Below are 21,147 nucleotides of genomic sequence, written 5' to 3'. Positions count from 1 at the left end.
TTTATTTTGAAAAAATAACAATATTTTTAACATTTTTTTATATGAAATTCCCCCCAAAAAAGATGTAAAAACCATTTTTTTTTTAAATTTTTGGCCAATTTGTTTTCTGCTACCCATGTTTGGTAAAAAAAAATCGCAATAAGCGTATTTTGATTGGTTTGCGCATTTTTGGTGTTTTTTTTTTTTAACGAGTAATGGCGGCGATCTGCGATTTTATTTGCGGGACTGCGACATTGCGGCGGACAGATCGGACCCTTGACTGACATTTTTGACACTTTTGGGGGTACCAGTGACATTACTACAGTAATCAGTGCTATAAATATGCACTGTTACTGTAAAAATGACACTGGCAGGGAAGGGGTTAATTTTATTGGAGAGGGAGGGGTTAATGTATGCCTGGTGCTTACTGACGTGTGTGGCTGAGTGAGCCCAGGGACAGATCGGATGTTCAGCTATGCTGAACAGTCCGATCTGTCACTCCCTGTCACTTAGGAGATCCGCCCGCTCTGTTTACACAGGCGGGCGGATCTCCAAACTGGATTCCCCGACGATCGGGGCAGAGCAGCGGCGATCGCCGCTGCTCCTCCCCTGGCCCGACTCCCGCTGTGAATGAAAACAGCGGGAGCGCGCCTCCGGCGGCGCGCGAGCGCCGCCTACAGGGGGAGGAGTCTGGCGACGTAGGTCTACGTCGTCAGACCTACAAGAGCCACTTTGCCGCAGTAGTACTACGGTACTCAGCGGTAAAGTGGTTAATAGCAAAACAGATATGCACTGAAAATCGAAGCATTTCAATGGTCGTGTATTGTTTTATTTTTTGTTTATATTGTGCGCTTCACTTTTTCCACATTTTGTTATGTGACAGCCTTATTCCAAAATCGATTAACCACTTGCCTACCGGGCACTTTCACCCCCTTCCTGCCCAGGCCAATTTTCAGCTTTCAGCACTCTCACACTTTGAATGAAGATTGCGCGTGCACTGCTTTTGGGCACTGATAGCGGGCACTGTGGGCACTGATGCTGGGCAGTAACTGGCACGGTAATCAAGGCACTGATGATCAGTGCCCTGATTACTTGTATTTGTCTCCCCTATGAGGATGAGCCGCTGATTGGCTCTCCTCGCCTCACACTCTGACAGTGTGAGGCGAGGAGAGCCGAATAACGGCACTTCCTCATTTACATGGGACCGGCTGTGATTGGACTTAGCCGATCACATGGGTAAAGAGTCATGTCATTGACCCTTTACCGAGATGCTAGGACACATGGCGCGGTCACGATCGCCGCTCCACGCGCCCCCGGGGGCGCACGAGAGAGGCTGTTCTGGTGCGCCGTCATATGACGGCGTCCCAGGAAATAGCTACACCGCTCCGCCGTCATTTGACGGTGGGCAGGTAGTAAGTGGTTAAATTCATTAATTTCCTCAAAATTCTACAAACAATACCCCATAATGACAATGTGAAAGAAGTTTGTTTGATATTTTGTAATTTTATTAAAAATAAAAAAAAATCCCATGTACAGTAAGTATTTACAGCCTTTGCTCAATACTTTGGTGAAGCACCTTTGGCACCAATTACAGCCTCAAGTCTTTTTGAGTATGATGCTACAAGCTTGACACACCTATTTTTAGGCAGTTTCTCCCATTCTTCTTTGCAGGACCTCTTTGCATGTACCCCTACTCATTCACATAAGAGGGGGGGGGGTGGATCTGGAGGCCCCCTTGTTAAAGGGGCTTACAAATTCTGATAAGGCCCATGCCCACAGACCCCCACAACCCTAGCCCTGCCACAAAGCACCCCCTTCCCTTTATGTTGAGAGCATGTGGTCTGGTATGGTTTGGGGGGGGGGCGCCTTTACATGTCCTCCCTCTTTCCTGGCCTGCCAGGCTGCATGTTCAGATAAGGGTCTGGTATGGACTTTGAGGGGGACCCATGGTATTTAAAAAAAAAAAAAATTGGCATGGGGGTTCCCCTAAATATCCATACCAGATCTTATGGGTCTGGAATGGATTTGTGGGGGACCCCACTATGTTCTTTGTTTTTTTTTTTTAATTAGGGTCTATTTAATTTAGACCCTTGGACCTAAGGGTCTGGTATGGATTTGGGGGGGACCCCACGGTGTTTTTTTTTTGGCATGGAGTTTCCCTTTACACCCATACTAGACCTGATAGGGCCGGTTATGGATTGGGGGGGACCCCATGATGTTACAATTTTTGTTTTGCCATCAATATTTCTTTTTTTTTATTCAGCTGACAGCTGATGAGTCATCCGTTGTTAAGGACGCGACGCTGGCTTTCCAGCTCGCTCCTTAAAGCGGAGTTCCAGCCTAACCGCACACACTCACCTGTCCCACGGTCCAGCGATGCGCCGTCTTCTCCCTCTCTGCTCCGCGGCGCCGGCATCACTGATGTGGGCACCCGGCTGTGACAGTTTGCGGCTTCACAGCCGGGTACGCACTGCGCATGCGCGAGTTGCACTATGCGTCGTGATTGGCCAGCAATCTTCTGGGACCTCTGACATGTCCCAGAAGATTGCAGGGAGGGAGGGGGAGAGGAGAACTTCCGCTCAGGGCGCCGCGGCGCTCCGAGCGGAAGTGGGAGGTTAAGAAAATTCCCATCTGATCCGTATCTGAATTTGCAGCTGAACAACTGCTTTGGAAACTCGCAGTGAAAACAGAGGGGAAATTACCACCAGACATGTGTGAACTGAGCCTTTTATTTGTATGTTTGGACCCAATCTGAACTTTCAATTATAGAAGTGTTTTATGCCAGTAGAAGGAGAGTTATGCTGATAAAAAGCATAAAAATAATTCGCCCAATAGCAAGGATACAAAAGTGGTCACCAGCTGCTCTTGAGGCTGGTTGGCCAAAATGATCAGTTCAGTGTAATGGTCATTTCATGTGTATGGAAACCCATACTTACTACATGATGGACAGGCTATGATCTAATGCAGCCTTTCTTAACTTTTCCAACACAGAGGAAATCTTTAAATAACTTTCTGGATTTAGGGAAGCCCTGGTAAAAATGACTACATTTTCAACTCATGATACATTAGTGCAGTGATGGCGAACCTTGGCACCCCAGATGTTTTGGAACTATATTTCCCATGATGCTCAACTACACTGCAGAGTGCATGAGCATCATGGGAAATGTAGTTCCAAAACATCTGGGGTGCCAATGTTCGCCATCACTGCATTAGTGTGATGGTCAGTGGGAGGAATTCTCTTTACACTTGTGGTCATTGAGAAGAATTACCACCATACAGTTAGCTAAAAAGATCAATAGTGTCAGTGGGAACTTATCTCAAAGGTAGAATTTGCTCATAGCTTAACCGCTTGCTGACCGCCGCACGACTATTTACTGCGGCGGTCAGCCCCTCACAGGCAAAGCGACGTAGGTCTACGTCGCTAGCCTGTGAGGCTCTAGGGAGCTAGTGCGCGCCGCCGGAGGTGCGCTCCCGCTCGGTCACGGACCCCCCTTGCGTGTGCCCAGCGAACCCGATATCCGCCGGGCACTCGCGATCGTCCGTTACACCGGGAGAAAGGCGGGCGGCTAAACAAAGCCGCCTGTCATTCTCCCCTGTGTAAGAATGGAGATCATACGGTTCTGCTATGTAGGACCGTTGATCTCTGTTCTTACACCAGTAGCCACAGCCAATCACAGTTAGAAACACGCCCCTAGGGACACACTTAACCCCTCCCTCTCAAAAAAGTTAACCCCTTCACTGCCAGTGTCTTTTTTACAGTAACAGTGCATATGTATAGCACTGATTACTGCAGTAATGTCACTGGTACCCCCAAAAGTGTCAAAAATGTCAGTCAAGGGTCCGATCTGTCCGCCGCAATGTCGCAGTCCCGCAAAAAAAATCGCAGAACGCCGCCATTACTCGTTAAAAAAAAAAAAAAAACAACAAAAATGACAAAAATCTTTCCCTTAGTTAGTAAACGCAATAACTTTTGCGCAAACCAATCAAAATACGCTTATTGCGATTTTTTTTTTTTTTTACCAAACGTATGTAGCATAAAACAAATTGGCCGAAAATGTTAATTTTTACATTTTTTTGGGGGGGAATTTCATATAAAAAAAATGTGAAAAATACGTTTTTTTGTTTATAGCACATGATCAAAAAATCGCACAGGTGATCAAATACCGCCAAAAGAAAGCTCTGTTCGTGGGAAAAAAAGGACGTCAAATTTGTTTCGGTACAGCGTCGCACGACCGCGCAATTGTCCGGTTAAGTCACGCAGTGCCGAATCGCAAAATAGGCCCTGGTCAGGAAGGGGGTAAAATCTTCTGGGGCTTAAGTGGTTAAGGCAGCCTTTTTCAACCAGGGTGCCTTGAGGTTTCTTCAGGGGGACCTTGGCAGAATGCCTAAAAATTGTCCAAAAATTGTATACAAGCCATCGTATGGATGAATGCTGCCTTTTAGTTACAATAAGTCACAGGTTTTCATTGATGAGGAGGATGTCAGTTGCCTGCATAGCATCCTTGTTTGACCCCCCCCCCCCCCCTGCCCCTCTCCATCAGCGGTGGGGTCACATTAGCTGAGCGATGGAGAAACTTTGGAATACTAGTCACTACCAGTTTGCAAAAGGGCATTTGCTTTGGAAAAATAAATCACCTGTAAGGTTGGGTGCCCCACTTAGACGTGTGGATGTTGCTGCATGATGTAAAACTATTAGAATAGTTTTTACGTTTTAGAATGGGGTGCCTCGAGACTGTCCATCATTTTTAAAGGGTGCCTTAACTATAAAAAGGTTGAGAAACACTGGCTACCAACCTATGGAGGAACCCTGGTTGAGAACCCCCAATCTAATGTCTATGAGGCAGCCCCTGAATGACTTCACAGGGAACAAATGAGAAACCCTTGCTTAATCTCTGGTGTTTTCACTATGCCAAGCCAATGGTAGGACTATGAAGCTATGCATATTCCATCTTCCTTCTATTGTTTAAAGCATGGGTATCCAATCTTTTGGCTTCTCTGGGTCACATTGAGTGTAGAGAAATTTTCTCGGGCCGCATATAAAATATATACTATATTTAAGATATGTAATAAAATGCCGCTGCGCCCTTCCCGCGCCGCCGCGCCCCCGCACTAATTTAACACAACTAGAGGATGATCAAATTAAATGGAATCAGTATACAGAGGTTTACTTCTTCTGAGAGATAATAAAGGAACACTCTAACCACCATGACCACTTCAGTGATTTGAAGTGGTCATGGTGGTAGGAGTCAGAAACACTGCACATGCCCGCCCCCCTCCCCCGCCCTTCGAGGCAGCCTCTGCCTACCATTAGTTGGAAGCTGCTGTGGCCATGCCCCCGACCCAACTTCCTTCCTCCCCAGCAAAAAAAAAATTGTCAGGGGGCAGTGGGCCGCATTGCCTGCGGCTCTGGGCCGCATGCGGCCCTCGGGCCGCAGGTTGGACATGCCTGGTTTAAAGCAAACCTAGGCTTTCTCAATTAATGGCAAAACAACAAGTTTCCATTATTTCATTGTACATATTTACATTGACATTTGCTTTGATCCCACAGACCAGAAGGCAGACAAGTCCGGTTCTCATCCGGTATCAGAAGACCGAGCTGTGCTAGTACATGATGAAAGCGAGCCATCAGACGATGAACTCCTATCTCTTTCAAGCCAACACAGCAACACTAGTGGAGAAAAACATCATGGAACCCCAAAGCACAAAAACACAGAACCCCCCAGCACAGCTCCGCAGGTTCCTCCGGAAGAAGTTGACTTGTTGTTTCTCGATGGGAGTTCGGCGGCTGCTGCTCCTGCGTCACAACCCGCGGCACCACCTTCCAACTCAGACCTTCTGAGTGACCTTTTTGGAGCTTCTCAGGCTCCTGGGGAAACTCTTTTCCAGAGCGGCGGAATGGGCTCTGCACACTCAACACCACGACGGTCTGCAGCGTCCTCTTCTCCGTCCCAGTCTCCAAAGATAGGGGAAGGTAAAGAGGAGCATTTACTGGTTTGTGTTCTTACAAATGCCCTTTATAAAATTTACTATAGATGCTTTTTTTTTTTTTTTGCTTAGGTCACCATTTTTTTAAGTTTGGCCTCCTAAAATGTACAGGGTAGTCACATTCAGGCTCTTTGTTTACTAGCAGCTCCTAAACTTGAGTTTAGGAGCTTTTGGTGTTTTTTTGCCAAAGCTCCTAAACTCAACTCCATAAAAGCCTATGGGGAGATTTACTAAAACTGGTGCACACAGAATCTGGCGCAGCTGAGCATAGTAACCAATCAGTTTCTAACTTCACCTTGTTCAATTAACCACTTGCCGACCGCTCACTCCAGCTCTACTGCGGCAAAGTGGTTACTTCCCGTCCAGCGACGTCGCTGGACTCCTCCCCTTGTGGGCGGCGCACGCGCGCCGCCGGAGGCTCGCTCCCGCTGTATTCAGTCACAGCGGGAGTCGGGCCACGGGAGGAGCGGCGGTGATCACCGCCGCTCTTCCCCGATCATCGAGGAATCGAGTTTGGAGATCCGCCCGCTTGTGTAAACAAAGCGGTTGGATCTACTAAGTAACAGACAGTGACAGATTGCAGGATTCAGCATAGCTGAACATCCGATCTGTCCCTGTGTCACTCAGTCACCTCCCCCCACACACGTCAGTAAGCACCAGGCATACATTAACCCCTCCCTCTCCAATAAAATTAACCCCTTCCCTGCCAGTGTCATTTTTACAGTAACAGTGCATATGTATAGCACTGATTACTGTAGTAATGTCACTGGTACCCCCAAAAGTGTCAAAAATGTCAGTCAAGGGTCCGATCTGTCCGCCGCAATGTCGCAGTCCCGCAAAAAAAAAAATCGCAGATCGCCGCCATTACTCGTTAAAAAAAAAAAAAAACACCAAAAAATCACAGAAATCTTTCCCTTAGTTAGTAAACGCAATAACTTTTGCGCAAACCAATCAAAATACGCTTATTGTGATTTTTTTTACCAAACATAGGTAGCAGAAAACAAATTGGCCAAAAATTTTAAAACATTTTGAGTTTTACATTTTTTGGGGGGGAATTTCATATAAAAAAATGTGAAAAATATTGTTATTTTTTCAAAATTTACGCTCTTTTTTTGTTTATAGCGCAAAAAGTAAAAATCGCACAGGTGATCAAATACCACCAAAAGAAAGCTCTGTTTGTGGGAAAAAAAGGACGTCAATTTTGTTTGGGTATGTCGTTGTACGACCGCGCAATTGTCAGTTAAAGTCACACAGTGCCAAATCGCAAAAAGTGGCCCAGACGCAAGACAGCAAAATCCTCCGGTGGTAAAGTGGTTAAGCTTTGGCAATAAAAATCTAGAAGCTGATTGGTTACTATGCCCAACTGCACCAAAATCTGTGTGAACCAGTTTTAGTAAATCTCCCCCCTACGTGTCCATGTACATATAGGCTTTTAGAATCGCATTCAGGATAGAAACGTTTTGACCGCTAGCCACAAAACGTGCCGAATTGCGGCGAGATTTTGCTGCATTTTGCCCTTTCCCGTGGCCGGCGGTCAAAGCAGTTCACGCGTATATGAAGCCTTGAAGTCCATCTCTGGTATTTATTAGTTTACAATAGTGTGAGGAAGGGTTAGATACAGAATAACACTTAGAATTACACTTTGCATGCAGGACAAGAGAAGTGGTGCTGTGCAGAGTCCATACATACAGAATAAGATCATATACTGAGAATTACATCCAGCATGCAGGACAAGAGAAGTAGTACTATGCAGACTGCTTATATACAGTATAAGAGCAGATACCGAGAACTACACCCGGCATGCAGGACTAGAGAAGTGGTACTGTGTGAGTCCATACATACAGAAGAAGAACATATAATGAGAATTACATCTAGCATACAGGAATAGAGAAGTGGTACTCTGCAGTGTCCATATACACAGAATAAGATCATATACTGAAAATTACACCCGGAATACAGGACAAGAAGTGTTACTGTGCAGAGTCCATACATACAGAATAGGAACAGATACTGAGAGTTACACCCGGCATACAGGACAAAGTGCTGCTGTGCAGAGTCCATATTCACAAAATAAAAGAAATGAGAATTGCACCCAGCATACAGGACAAGAGAAGTACTATGGTGCAGAGTCCATACATACAAAATAAGAACAGATACTGCGAATTAAGCCCAGCATGCAGAACAAGAGAAGTGGTACTGTGCAGAGTCCATATATGCAGAATAAGAACAGATACTGAGAATTGCACCCAGCATACAGGACAAGAGAAGTGGTACCGTGCAGAGTCCATATATACATTATGAGAACCGATACTGAGAATTACATCCGGCATACAGGACAAGAGAAGTGCTACTGTGCAGAGTCCATACATACAGAATAGGAACAGATACTGAGAATTACACCCGGCATACAGGACTAGAGAAGTGCTACTGTGCAGAGTCCATATATACAAAATAAGAACAGATACTGAGAATTAAGCCCAGCATGCAGAACAAGAGAAGTGGTACTGTGCAGAGTCCATACATACAAAATAAGAATAGATACTGAGAATTACATCCGGCATACAGGACAAGAAAAGTGCTACTGTGCAGAGTCCATACATATAGAATAAGAGCAGATACTGAGAATTACACCCAGCATACAGGACAGGAAAAGTGCTACTGTGCAGGTTCCATACATGCAAAGTAACAGATACTGAGAATTACACCCAGCATACAGGACAGGAAAAGTGCTACTGTGCAGGTTCCATACATGCAAAGTAACAGATACTGAGAATTACACCCAGCATACAGGACAAGAGAAGTGGTACTGTGTAGAGTCCATACATACAGAATAGGAACAGATACTGCGAATTAAGCCCAGCATGCAGAACAAGAGAAGTGGTACTGTGCAGAGTCCATATATGCAGAATAAGAACAGATACTGAGAATTGCACCCAGCATACAGGACAAGAGAAGTGGTACCGTGCAGAGTCATACATACAAAATAAGAATAGATACTGAGAATTACATCCGGCATACAGGACAAGAGAAGTGCTACTGTGCAGAGTCCATACATATAGAATAAGAGCAGATACTGAGAATTACACCCGGCATACAGGACTAGAGAAGTGGTACTGTGCAGGGTCCATACATATAGAATAAGAGCAGATACTGAGAATTACACCCAGCATACAGGACAGGAAAAGTGCTACTGTGCAGGGTCCATACATGCAAAGTAACAGATACTGAGAATTACACCCAGCATACAGGACAAGAGAAGTGGTAATGTGCAGAGTCCATACATACAGAATAAGAACAGATACTGAGAATTACACCCAACATACAGGACAAGAGAAGTAGTACCGTGCAGAGTCATACATACAAAATAAGAATAGATACGGCATACAGGACAAGAGAAGTGCTACTATGCAGAGTCCATATATACATTATGAGAACCGATACTGAGAATTACACCCAGCATGCAGGACTAGAGAAGTGGTACTGTGCAGAGTCCATACATACAGAATAGGAACAGATACTGAGAATTACCCCAGCATACTGGACTAGAGAAGTGGTACTGTGCAGAGTCCATATATACATTATGAGAACAGATACTGAGAATTATCCCCAGCATACCGGACTAGAGAAGTGCTACTGTGCAGAGTCCATGTATACATTATGAGAACAGATACTGAGAATTACACCCAGCATACTGGACTAGAGAAGTGGTACTGTGCAGAGTCCATATATACAGAATAAACAGTGAAAGTTGACTGTATAATAACTCTAAGAAAAACCTGGAGGTCTTCAATGATCAGCAATTAATTAACAATAATTTGTTCCCCTTTTGGCGCAGGGATAGGCAGGGACGTGTGCTGATCCTCCACCTCCTGGCCCCACACTTATTACAGAGATGCTTTCTCTTGCGCACCGCTCTCCTGTCACATGACTAGTGATGTCATCACCTTGCAGCATTGCTCATGATAACTTTCTGTATCCTCTACAGCGACCACATTTGATCCATTTGGATCGAGTCCGAAGCAGCCAGCTAAGGACCTACTTGGCGCCTTCCTCAGTGCTTCAAATGCCACGGCAGGAGACCCCTTTCTGCAAGGAGCGAGAAGCCCCTCTCCCAGCCCGACCGTCCAAGTGGATCCATTCAACATGGGTAAACCGTTGTGACCTATGTCCTGATGTATTTATAGAGGGATTCTAAACCAATGGAAACTGGGATATTGCTTTAATACAGTTGTGGAAATCACTAACTATAGACAAGGTGACTAATCAGCTCTGACGGCCTAAGAGAACATGTAGAGTCTATACTGCCCCCAGCTACATTATACTGACGTGATAAAGTCAGATATCTCTACATTTACTTCCCCAGTCCAGACCCGCTCAGCAATGGCATGTAATGGAATGGGAGTGGGCACACATAGCACACAAGACTTGTACTTAATTGTTAAGTCAGAGTAGAGCAGTTAAAGTGGTTGTAAACCCTCACATACACCCAGTGAAGTGACCGACCTCAGGGGATACACCGAGATTAAATAAATCCTTCTACGTACGTTGTATCGGTTTATCTACAGCCATTTTTCCCCTACATCCATTTAAAGTGTCAAATTTACACAGGATCTCTTTGTTTTGAAAAACAGGGGGTGGGAAGATGAAGTTACATCAGTGAGGAGAGATCTGATTGGAGGGAAGGGACACCATCCCTTCACACAGCACACCGGAACAGATCTGAGGCTGTCAATCAGCTGCAGGTCCCTCCCCTGTCACCATTTTTAAGCATGGCAGTGTGCAGTAACATACCATATTGTTATATAGTTATAGCGCTTTTCCACTGCATGGAACCGAACGGTTCGGCTCCCTTTTCCGCTTTTCCACTGCATGGTATCGCAGAGCCCAGACTTAAACCCGATTGAACATCCCTGGAGAGATCTGACAATGGCTGTCCACCGACGCTCCCCATCCAACCTGATGGTGCTTAAGAGGTCCTGCAAAAAAGAATGGGAGAAACTACCCAAAAAATAGGTGTGCCAAGCTGGTAGCATCATACTCAAAAATGGCGCTTTTCGAGTGCATGGAACTGACCGCTTCGGCTCGCTTTTGCGCTTTACCACTGCTGGTACCGCATGATACGGTGTTGGAATAGTTTGGTACGGTACTGCGGCGCTTTTTCCACTACATGGAACCGAACGGTATGGCTCGCTTAAACAGTACCACCTCGGTTGTGGTTCCAAGAGGGCTGTACCGGTACCATATCCCACAATCCTTTGCATGCAGCCTTGACTGTTTGTCACTACTAGCCACTGATTGGTCAGAGAATCATTGTTATCCCACCCACTTTACTTTAGTGGAAAAGCAAACCGTACCGAACCGTTCCAACACCGTACCATGCGGTACCATGCAGTGGAAAACCAAACCGAGCCAAGCAGGGCCGAGTGGAGCCGAGCCGGTTCTTGCAGTGGAAAAATGCCATTAAAGTGAGGTTGAAAAAAGCCACCAGTCCAACATATGATGTGTGTGTGTGTTTGCTGTTAACCTTACATTGTATACCCCTGTATGTTGTGGTCTTTAAGGTGCCCATCTAATTTTTGAAACTATCTAGTTTTTTGAAACTATCATTGCTCCCTGCTGATACCACGGCTTGTGGAAGAGAATTCCACATCCTTACTGCTCTGACGGTATAGAACCCTTTACGCAGTTGAAGGTTAAGCCACTTGTCTTCCGGTTTTAGTGAGTGGCCACGTGTCTTATTGAATTCCCTTTCTCTGAAAAGTTTGTTCCTTATGCTAGGGTCGCCAGTACAGTATTTGTACTTTGATATCATATCCCCCCTCAATCGTCTCTTCTCCAGAGAGAATAAGTTCAGTGCTTTTAGTCTTTCCTCATAGCTGATGTCCTCCATTCCCCTAATTATTTTTGTTGCCCTTCTCTGGACTCTCTCCAGTTCCAGCACTTCCTTCCTGAGGACCGGTGCCCAGAACTGGACAGCATACTCCAGATGTGGCCGGACCAGAGTCTTGTAGAGAGGGAGAATAATCTCTTTATTTCTGGAGTGAATCCCATTTTTTTATACATCCCAGTATTCAGTTGGATTTGCTTGCAGCAGCTTAGCATTGCATGCCATTGCTGAGCTTGTCATCTACTAGGCCCCCCAGGTCCTTTTCCATCCTAGACTCACCCAGAGGATCCCCCCCAGTGAGTAGCTTGCGTTTGTATTTCTGGCACCCAAATGCATTATCATACATTTTCCAACATTAAACCTCATCTGCCATGCAGTTGCCCACCCCATTATTTTGTTCAGATCCGCTTGTAAGGTATCCACATCCTGCATAGAAGATATTGACATGCTTAGTTTAGTATCATCCGCAAATACTGAGATTGTGCTGGATATCCCCTCCTCAAGGTTGTTTATGAATAAACTACCACTTGCCCATCGCCAGCTGCAGTTTTACTGCGGCAGGCTGGCTCGTCTGTGAAATGACGTAGCCCTAAGTCGGTTGCGTGCGTAGTCCTGGGGGGCGAGCGCGCAACCGCTAGTCAGCGGGGATGCCGATCCACGGGACAATCGGCCACGATCGTTCCCTGCTAAGAGAGAAGGACGGTCAGCTGTTGTAAACACAGCCGTTCTTCTCTCTGAAATGATCACAGAGCGCTTGTGATTCTTCTATATAGGATCACAGGTCTCTATGATCATTTCACAAGCCCATCCCCAATACAGTTAGAAAACACCCCCTAGGCCCACACTTAACCCTTTGATCAACCCTAGGTTAACCCCTTCCCTGCCATCTTAGGCATAAAGGGGTTAAAAAGCAAGGGGCATAGTTCATAAAATATATATATATATATTAGTGATCGACCGATATAGGTTTTCGTGCCGATACCGATATTTTGGCTATTGCATATCGGTAGCGGCCGATATTTTCGTACATTTAAAATGTTTTATTTTTTTATCACTTGACAGGTACTCTTGTGGAGGGATCTGGGGGTCTAAAAGACCCCAAACCCCTCCTCTGCACTTAAAAACATTCAACAAGCTAAGTTTGGCTGTTTTGAATGCTGTCGTTTTTTTTAATCTGGCACCAGACAGTACCCAGAAGTGATGTCATGACATCACTTCCGGCTTTTTGCATGGAGACCCGACGAGAGCCGATTGCAGCTTTGATGGTGTCTTCGGCGGCCATGCAGGCTGGTTGCCCGGGCCATCTGGTGGGACGTGAGACCCGGGCAAGCCGCGGAAGGCGGCGGAGGCCCCGGGGGGGCCCCCCTGCTCCTTGTAATGACAGCCGAGCGGCTTCTCAGCCGCATCAGTGGCCATTACAAGACAGCCGACCGTCGGCTATGGACGCCGGTACCGGGGTGATGCCTCTAGCTGCAGGTATCACTCCGGTACAGCACTTTTCAAAATATCGATAACCTCCGTGGCCGATTCCGATATCTCAGGGAAAGTGCAGATCGGCCCTTGATATATCGGCTTTGCCGATAATCGGTCGATCCCTAGTTTTTTCAGCTAAGTAAACCCTCCTCTCTGCATGCCTGAGCTAAGGGCAGATGGACAGATGGATTACAGGCAGTAAATGCTACGTGAATCATCTGCCCTTACTTGGCACGGCCAGACATGCTGGGGGTAGGGGGGGTTTAAAGTGATTTTTCAGCAAAATAAAGCTTGGACACTTGGATGGATGGGGGAGTTTGCTTTGAATATTAAAAAGGAATTAAATAGTGTTTTCGGTTTGTAGTGCTCGGTGCACTGGTGAGTTGTCCTCAGCAACTGGATTATTCTTGTGACATGGGACTTAGTTCTAAGGGGTTAAAGGACAAGGATCTCTACAGTATGTTTAGATGCATGACAGCGAATCAGAAGAAATGATTGCTAGCGCTTTATAGTGACCTGACCAGTGCCTAGCATGCATTATAATCCCAGCACAGCAGATTTTAGTACTTGCGTTTAAATATGTATCTTACATGGGTCAATTTATAATAAAAAAAGTTGCTGTGAAAATGCCTCAGCAAAAAAATCCTTTAATGTGCCTAATACGGTAGGTGTGCTTCCTCTTCTCCATCCAGTGGCCATTATGTGGTATTTTCCTGATTGCTGTATTTCAGGAAAATACTGCTTTATGACCACTAGATGGAGCTGACACAGTCATAAAAAATAAACATATTAGACCCATTATGAGGATTTTTTGTGACAGCACATTATATTATTTTATACAAACCCAATTCCAAAAAAGTTGGGACGCTGTACAAATTGTGAGTAAAAAAGGAATGGACTAATTTACAAATCTCATAAACTTATATTTTATTCACAATATAATATAGATAACATATCAAATGTTGAAAGTGAGACATTTTGAAATGTCATGCCAAATATTGGCTCATTTTGGATTTCATGAGAGCTACACATTCCAAAGAAGTTGGGACAGGTAGCAATAAGAGGCCGGAAAAGTTAAATGTACATATATGGAAGAGCTGGAGGACCAATTTGCAACTTCTTCGGTCAATTGGCAACATGATTGGGTATAAAAAGAGCCTCTGAGTGGCAGTGTCTCTCAGAAGTCAGGATGGGCAGAGGATCACCAATTCCCCCAATACTGCGGCGAAAAATAGTGGAGTAATATCAGAAAGGAGTTTCTCAGAGAAAATTGCAAAGAGTCTGAAGTTATCATCATCTACAGTGCATAATATCATCCAAAGATTCAGAGAATCTGGAACAATCTCTGTGCGTAAGGGTCAAGGCTGGAAAACCATCCTGGATGGCGGTGATCTTCGGGCCCTTAGACGGCACTGCATCACATACAGGAATGCTACTGTGATGGAAATCACAACATGGGCTCAGGAATACTTCCAGAAAACATTGTCGGTGAACACAATCCACCGTGCCATTCATCGTTGCCGGCTAAATCTCTATAGGCCAAAAAAGAAGCCAAATCTAAACATGATCCAGAAGCGCAGGCGTTTTCTCTGGGCCAAGGCTCATTTAAAATGGTCTGTGGCAAAGTGGAAAACTGTTCTGTGGTTAGACGAATCAAAATTTGAAGTTCTTTTTGGAAAACTGGGACGCCATGTCATCCGGACTAAAGAGGACAAGGACAACCCAAGTTGTTCTCAGCGCTCAGTTCAGAAGCCGGCATCTCTGATGGTATGGGGGTTGCATGAGTGCGTGAGGCATGGGCAGCTTACACATCTGGAAAGGCACCATCAATGCTGAAAGATATATCCAAGTTCTAGAACAACATATGCTCCCATCCAGACGTCGTCTCTTTCAGGGAAGACCTTGCGTTTTCCAACATGACAATGCCAGACCACATACTGCATCAATTACAACATCATGGCTGCGTAGAAGAAGGATCCGGGTACTGAAATGGCCAGCCTGCAGTCCAGATCTTTCACCCATAGAAAACATTTGGCGCATCATAAAGAGGAAGATGCGACAAAGAAGACCTAAGACAGTTGAGCAACTAGAAGCCTGTATTATACAAGAATGGGACAACATTCCTATTCCTAAACTTCAGCAACTTGTCTCCTCAGTCCCCAGACGTTTGCAGACTATTATAAAAAGAAGAGGGGGTGACACACAGTGGTAAACATGGCCTTGTCCCAACTTTTTTGAGATGTGTTGATGCCATGAAATTTAAAACTAACTTATTTTTCCCTTAAAATTATACATTTTCACTGGCTTTCAAGAGTATGCAACGTCCTAAACGTACGGGCGGCTTGGGGATCCCGGCGGTTCGTAGGTACTATGAGGCGGTTGCGTTGCAACGCATCCTCGACTGGCACCACCATGTTAGGGGCAAGCGCTGGGTCCCCATGGAGAAATTCATGGCGGGCAGTATCACGTACCTGGTGCTAGAGGCCAATGGAGAGAGAGGGCTTCCCTTGCGGCTAAGTTCCAGACCCCCCTGAGGATGAGAACAGGAGAGGTCAGGCCCAAAGTAGCACGGGTCGCCTGCTGGATTGTGTGCAGGAGGATCCAGAGTACAGCTGGAGTGCTGGAGTGGAATCAGCAGACAGGTGGCGCCCGTGAGGTGTTTGCAGGACTTGGATAATGCTGAGACTGGAACGTGGTCGGGTGGATAGCCAAGATCAGGAGCCAGGTGGATATCAGAGCAAGCGTGGTCAGGTGGATAGCCGAGATCAGGAGCCAGGTGGATATCAGAGCAAGCATGGTCAGGTGGATAGCCGAGGTCAAACACAGGAAGCAATCAGGAGACAGGTCAAGGACAAGCCGGGTTGGTAACAGGAGACAGGAACTGGAATATCACAGGGATAACACACTGGAGGAGCTGAAGATCAACCAGCAACTAAAATCACTGGCAGGTTTCCTTAAATAGGCCCAGGTAAATTGCTGGTAGTGCTGCTGGGTCCTAAAGTCCTTCTCCTGCCAAAGTGCTGATAGCGCTGCTGGGTCCTAGAGCCCTTCTCCTGGTGTTTGTGCCCTGACAGTGCCCCCCCCCTGACGGGCAGCCTCCGGATGCCTATTTGAGAAATTTTCTCTGGGTATTTGTCCTTAAACTCTTGGAGGAGTCTGGGGGCATGTACATTGGCTTCGGGTTCCCATGAGCTTTCTTCGGGTGGATACCCTTTCCATTTAATTAAGAATTGGGTTTGTCTCCCTCTCTTCCTGCAGTCCAGGATTGCTTCCACCTCGAATTCTGTGTCCTCACCAATCGTCACTGGCGGTGGAGGTGGCTCCACTCTCCCTGGAAATGGATCTGGAACAGTTGGTTTAAGCAAGGAGGTGTGAAAAACCGGATGGATCCTATATGAGTCAGGCAAAGATAGTTCGTAAGCCACTGGGTTAATTTCCCGTTTGATCTGAAAAGGCCCAATATACCTTGGCCCTAGCTTCCGTGAAGGGCAGGCCAATTTCAGGTTGGCAGTAGACAGCCACACTTTGTCCCCAACCTTGAAGGAAGGATTTCCCCTCCGTTTCCGATCAAAGTGTTTTTTGTAATCCACTTGGGCTTTCTGTATGGACTCCCGGAGGACCTGATAATTGTTTTGAATAAAAACAAGTCTGTCCTGCAAGGTGGGTACAGAAGTTTCAGGCATAATTTCAGGCAGGGCAGCAGGGTGGAATCCATAATTAGCCCAGAATGGGGACTGATTTGTAGCTGAATGGACAGAGTTATTATAGGCAAATTCCGCCAGCGGAAGCAGGGATGCCCAGTCATCTTGGGAAAAAGCTGAAAAGCAGCGGAGGTATTGCTCGAGGGTTTGGTTAGTACGCTCCGTTTGCCCATTACTTTGGGGATGGTAGGCAGATGATAAGCAGAGTTCCACTTCCAAGGCTTTACAAAGGGCTCTCCAAAACCTAGAGGTGAATTGCACCCCCCGATCCGAAACAATGTTCTTTGGTAGTCCATGAAGTCTTATGATCTCCTTGATAAACATGTGAGCGGTTTCCGCTGCAGAGGGAGTACCAATCATTGGTATGAAGTGGGCCATTTTTGATAATCGGTCTACCACAACAAGGATGGTCGTGAATCTTTCAGAGGGAGGAAGATCAACAATAAAATCCATAGAAATCATTTCCCAGGGGCGATTAGGGATAGGCAAGGGTCTTAATAAACCCCAGGCTTTGACTTTGTCACTTTTGCTACGTAGACATATGGTGCATGACTTGACGTAGGATCTACAGTCCCGACTGAGGTTAGGCCACCAAAAGGACCGCTGAATGAGCTCGTTAGTTTTACGGGCCCCAAAGTGCCCTGCAAGTCGGTGGTCGTGGAATGCCCTGAGAACCAGAGACCTAGCTTCTTGAGGTACAAAGATTTTGTCCTGGTGCCAAAGTAATCCACCCTGCCTCCTTAACGAGTCATGTTCGGATTCGGGGCACGATACAGAAGCTTGTTCAATGGATGCCTTTAGGTTAGGTTGAATCAGCAAAAAATTTTGGGCAGATAAGATAGTGCTTGGAGGAGCACATTCAGCAGATTCGGGGAACATCCTGGACAGGGCATCGGCTTTCCCATTTTTGGAACCTGGGCGGTATGTCAAGTGGAAATTAAATCTCGAAAAGAATAAGGCCCACCTGGCTTGTCGAGGTCTTAGGCGTTTTGCAGATCTTAAATATTCCAAATTTTTGTGATCTGTGAAGATCATAATTGGATGGTTAGCGCCCTCCAGGAGGTACCTCCATTCTTCGAGAGCGACTTTAATTGCCAGGAGTTCTCTGTCACCCACGTCATAGTTTCTTTCGGCCTGATTCAGCTTCCTGGAGCAATAGGCTACTGGGTGGAGCAGGGCCTTTGGGCCCTGACGCTGCGAGAGCACGGCTCCCGTAGCTACTTCGGATGCGTCCACCTCAAGGACAAAGGGAAGAGCTGGGTCAGGGTGTTGCAACACTGGAGCAGAGGTGAAGAGAGCCTTCAGTTTTTCGAAAGCCGCTTGAGAATCTTGGTTCCAGGAGAAGCGTGAGTGCAGGTGAGTGAGCTGGGTGATCGGGGCAATAATAGTTGAGAAATTCAGAATAAATTTCCTATAAAAATTAGCGAAGCCCACAAACCTCTGGACCCCTTTCTTGTCAGAAGGTGCAGGCCACTCCAAGATTGCTGATACCTTCTGAGGATCCATGGAAATCCCTTTCGTGGAGATTATGAGTCCTAAGAACTGGATAGATTGTTTCTCGAACTCACACTTTTCTGCTTTAGCATATAAGCCATGGGTTCTTAAGGTCTTTAACACTTTTCTGACGTGCTCTCGATGGAGTTCAAGCGAGGCTGAGAAAATTAGTATGTCGTCCAGATAGACGATTAAGAACAGGTCAAGGTATTCTCTGAAAATATCATTCACAAAATGTTGGAATGTGGCGGGGGCATTACATAGCCCGAAGGGCATCACAAGGTACTCAAAGTGACCAAAGCGTGTTCGGAAGGCGGTCTTCCACTCATCACCTTCCCTAATACGAACCAGGTTATAGGCCCCCCGCAAGTCCAACTTCGTGAAAACCTGGGCTGTTCGGAATCTTTGGAATAACTCAGGGACGAGAGGGAGTGGGTATCTGTTCTTGATAGTAATTTTATTAAGGTCCCTATAGTCAATGCATGGTCTGAGAAAACGATCCTTCTTCTCGACGAAGAAAATGCCAGCTCCAGCAGGTGACGATGAAGGGCGGATGAATCCTTTGGCAAGGTTTTCATCTATATATTGTCGGAGGGCCTCCAGCTCCACTTCGGATAACGGAAAGATGCGCCCAAAGGGGACTTCTGCTCCAGGTAGCAACTCAATTGGGCAGTCGTAGGACCGATGTGGGGGCAAGGCATCGGCACCTTTTTTGTCAAACACATCAAGGAAGTCAAGGTAGGCTGAAGGAACAGCATGACAGGGATCCGGTGTAGGTTGAACGGAGAGACACACTGAAGAGTTGACAGGCGTGGGGACGCCACAGTGTTGCTGACAATAGGAAGATGAGAAGATGATTTCTCCCTTGGGCCAGTCAATTTGCGGGTTGTGGGCCCGTAGCCAGGGTATCCCTAGGATGGCTGGGAAAATAGGAGACCTGATGACATCAAAGCGGAGGAATTCCCGATGGCCTGCTTCTGTTGTGGCAAGGACAGGGATAGTCTCCTGAGTGACTGGTCCAGAGCTAGGAGCAGTGCCATCTGCTAAATGTACATCAAGTCTTTGTTCCTTCAGTTTCAGGGGTATGCGCAAGTTCTTGGCTAGGTTGATATCCAGGAAGCAACTACAGGCTCCAGAGTCAATGATCGCCTGCAGCTTTACTTCCTTTCCATCCACCTGCAGAGAGATGGGGAGAATTAAATGAGTGGATATAGTCCCAGACAACTGAAGGTAAGAGGGGCGTGGAAGGCTGGACTTCCTTGGGCGAACAGGACAACTGCGAAGGAAGTGGCCCGAAGTCCCACAGTAGAGACACAAGTTATCCTGTCGTCTGCGTGCTCTCTCTTCAGGGGTTAAAGCAGGGCGGAGTAGGCCAGTTTGCATGGGTTCCCCATCGGACATATTCATGGACTGGGGAATAGAGGCTGGGAGTGTTGGTCCTGGGACCTTTGGCATTATCCATGTGGGTCAAAGGGTCTGAGTGCGTTCGGACCTTCGCTCCCGCAGCCGTCGGTCTAGTTGGATAGAGACTTGGATGAGACTTTCTAGTGAGGCGGGAGCCTCAATCCTAGCCAACTCGTCCTTGAGAGACTCAGATAAGCCTTGCCGGAACTGGTATTTTAGGGCGGCATCATTCCACCCAGTATCAGCTGACCACTTGCGAAATTTCACAATGTAATCCTCCACAGGTCGTCTGCCTTGTACAAGAGCATGAAGGGCCGACTCTGCGGTGGCCGTCCGTTGTGGATCATCATATAAGGTAGCCATAGCTTCAAAGAAGGTGAAAACTGAATCCAGGACTGAGTTCTTTTGCTCAATGAGATTATGAGCCCAGGACTGTGGCTCATCAGATAAGAGTGAAATGATGAAACCCACCTTGACAGTCTCAAGAGAAAAAGTCCTTGGTTGCAGGGCAAAGTAAAGGTCACAAGCATTTTTGAAAGCTCTGAATTTCCGTCGGTCACCTGAAAAGCGATCGGGAGTGGGAACTCTGGGCTCCGGAGGGGGTAAACCCATAGCAGGTGCGGCTGTAGCAGAACAACTGAGAGGGTGAAGGCGTCCTTCCAGCTGAAAGTAGCCATCTTGTAAGCTCTGGACTGCTTGTGTAAGAACTGTAATCTGCTGACATAGGGCCTCTAATGCGGAAGCACCTCTCTCGGCCTCAGACATCTTGGCTGGTTGATACTATCACGTACCTGGTGCTAGAGGCCAATGGAGAGAGAGGGCTTCCCTTGCGGCTAAGTTCCAGACCCCCCTGAGGATGAGAACAGGAGAGGTCAGGCCCAAAGTAGCACGGGTCGCCTGCTGGATTGTGTGCAGGAGGATCCAGAGTACAGCTGGAGTGCTGGAGTGGAATCAGCAGACAGGTGGCGCCCGTGAGGTGTTTGCAGGACTTGGATAATGCTGAGACTGGAACGTGGTCGGGTGGATAGCCAAGATCAGGAGCCAGGTGGATATCAGAGCAAGCGTGGTCAGGTGGATAGCCGAGATCAGGAGCCAGGTGGATATCAGAGCAAGCGTGGTCAGGTGGATAGCCGAGGTCAAACACAGGAAGCAATCAGGAGACAGGTCAAGGACAAGCCGGGTTGGTAACAGGAGACAGGAACTGGAATATCACAGGGATAACAC

The 21,147-nt window shown here is 46.7% G+C and overlaps 1 protein-coding gene across 3 annotated transcripts in view; it reads left to right on the top strand.

The window, feature by feature from the left end:
* The window catches only part of DNAJC6 (DnaJ heat shock protein family (Hsp40) member C6), a 190,949-nt gene that overhangs the window by 142,327 nt on the left and 27,475 nt on the right, over window positions 1–21,147 (top strand). For all 3 annotated transcript variants that reach the window (XM_082264991.1, XM_082264990.1, XM_082264992.1), the window contains 2 exons: window positions 5,528–5,950; window positions 9,950–10,111. In XM_082264991.1, coding sequence (XP_082121117.1) covers window positions 5,528–5,950; window positions 9,950–10,111 — 585 coding nt within the window. The remainder of the gene's footprint in view (window positions 1–5,527; window positions 5,951–9,949; window positions 10,112–21,147) is intronic.

The sequence above is a fragment of the Pelophylax lessonae genome (assembly GCF_965119305.1).
Source record: "Pelophylax lessonae genome assembly, chromosome: 8".
NCBI lineage: Eukaryota > Metazoa > Chordata > Amphibia > Anura > Ranidae > Pelophylax > Pelophylax lessonae.
This window is presented reverse-complemented; position numbering and strand designations above follow the sequence as displayed.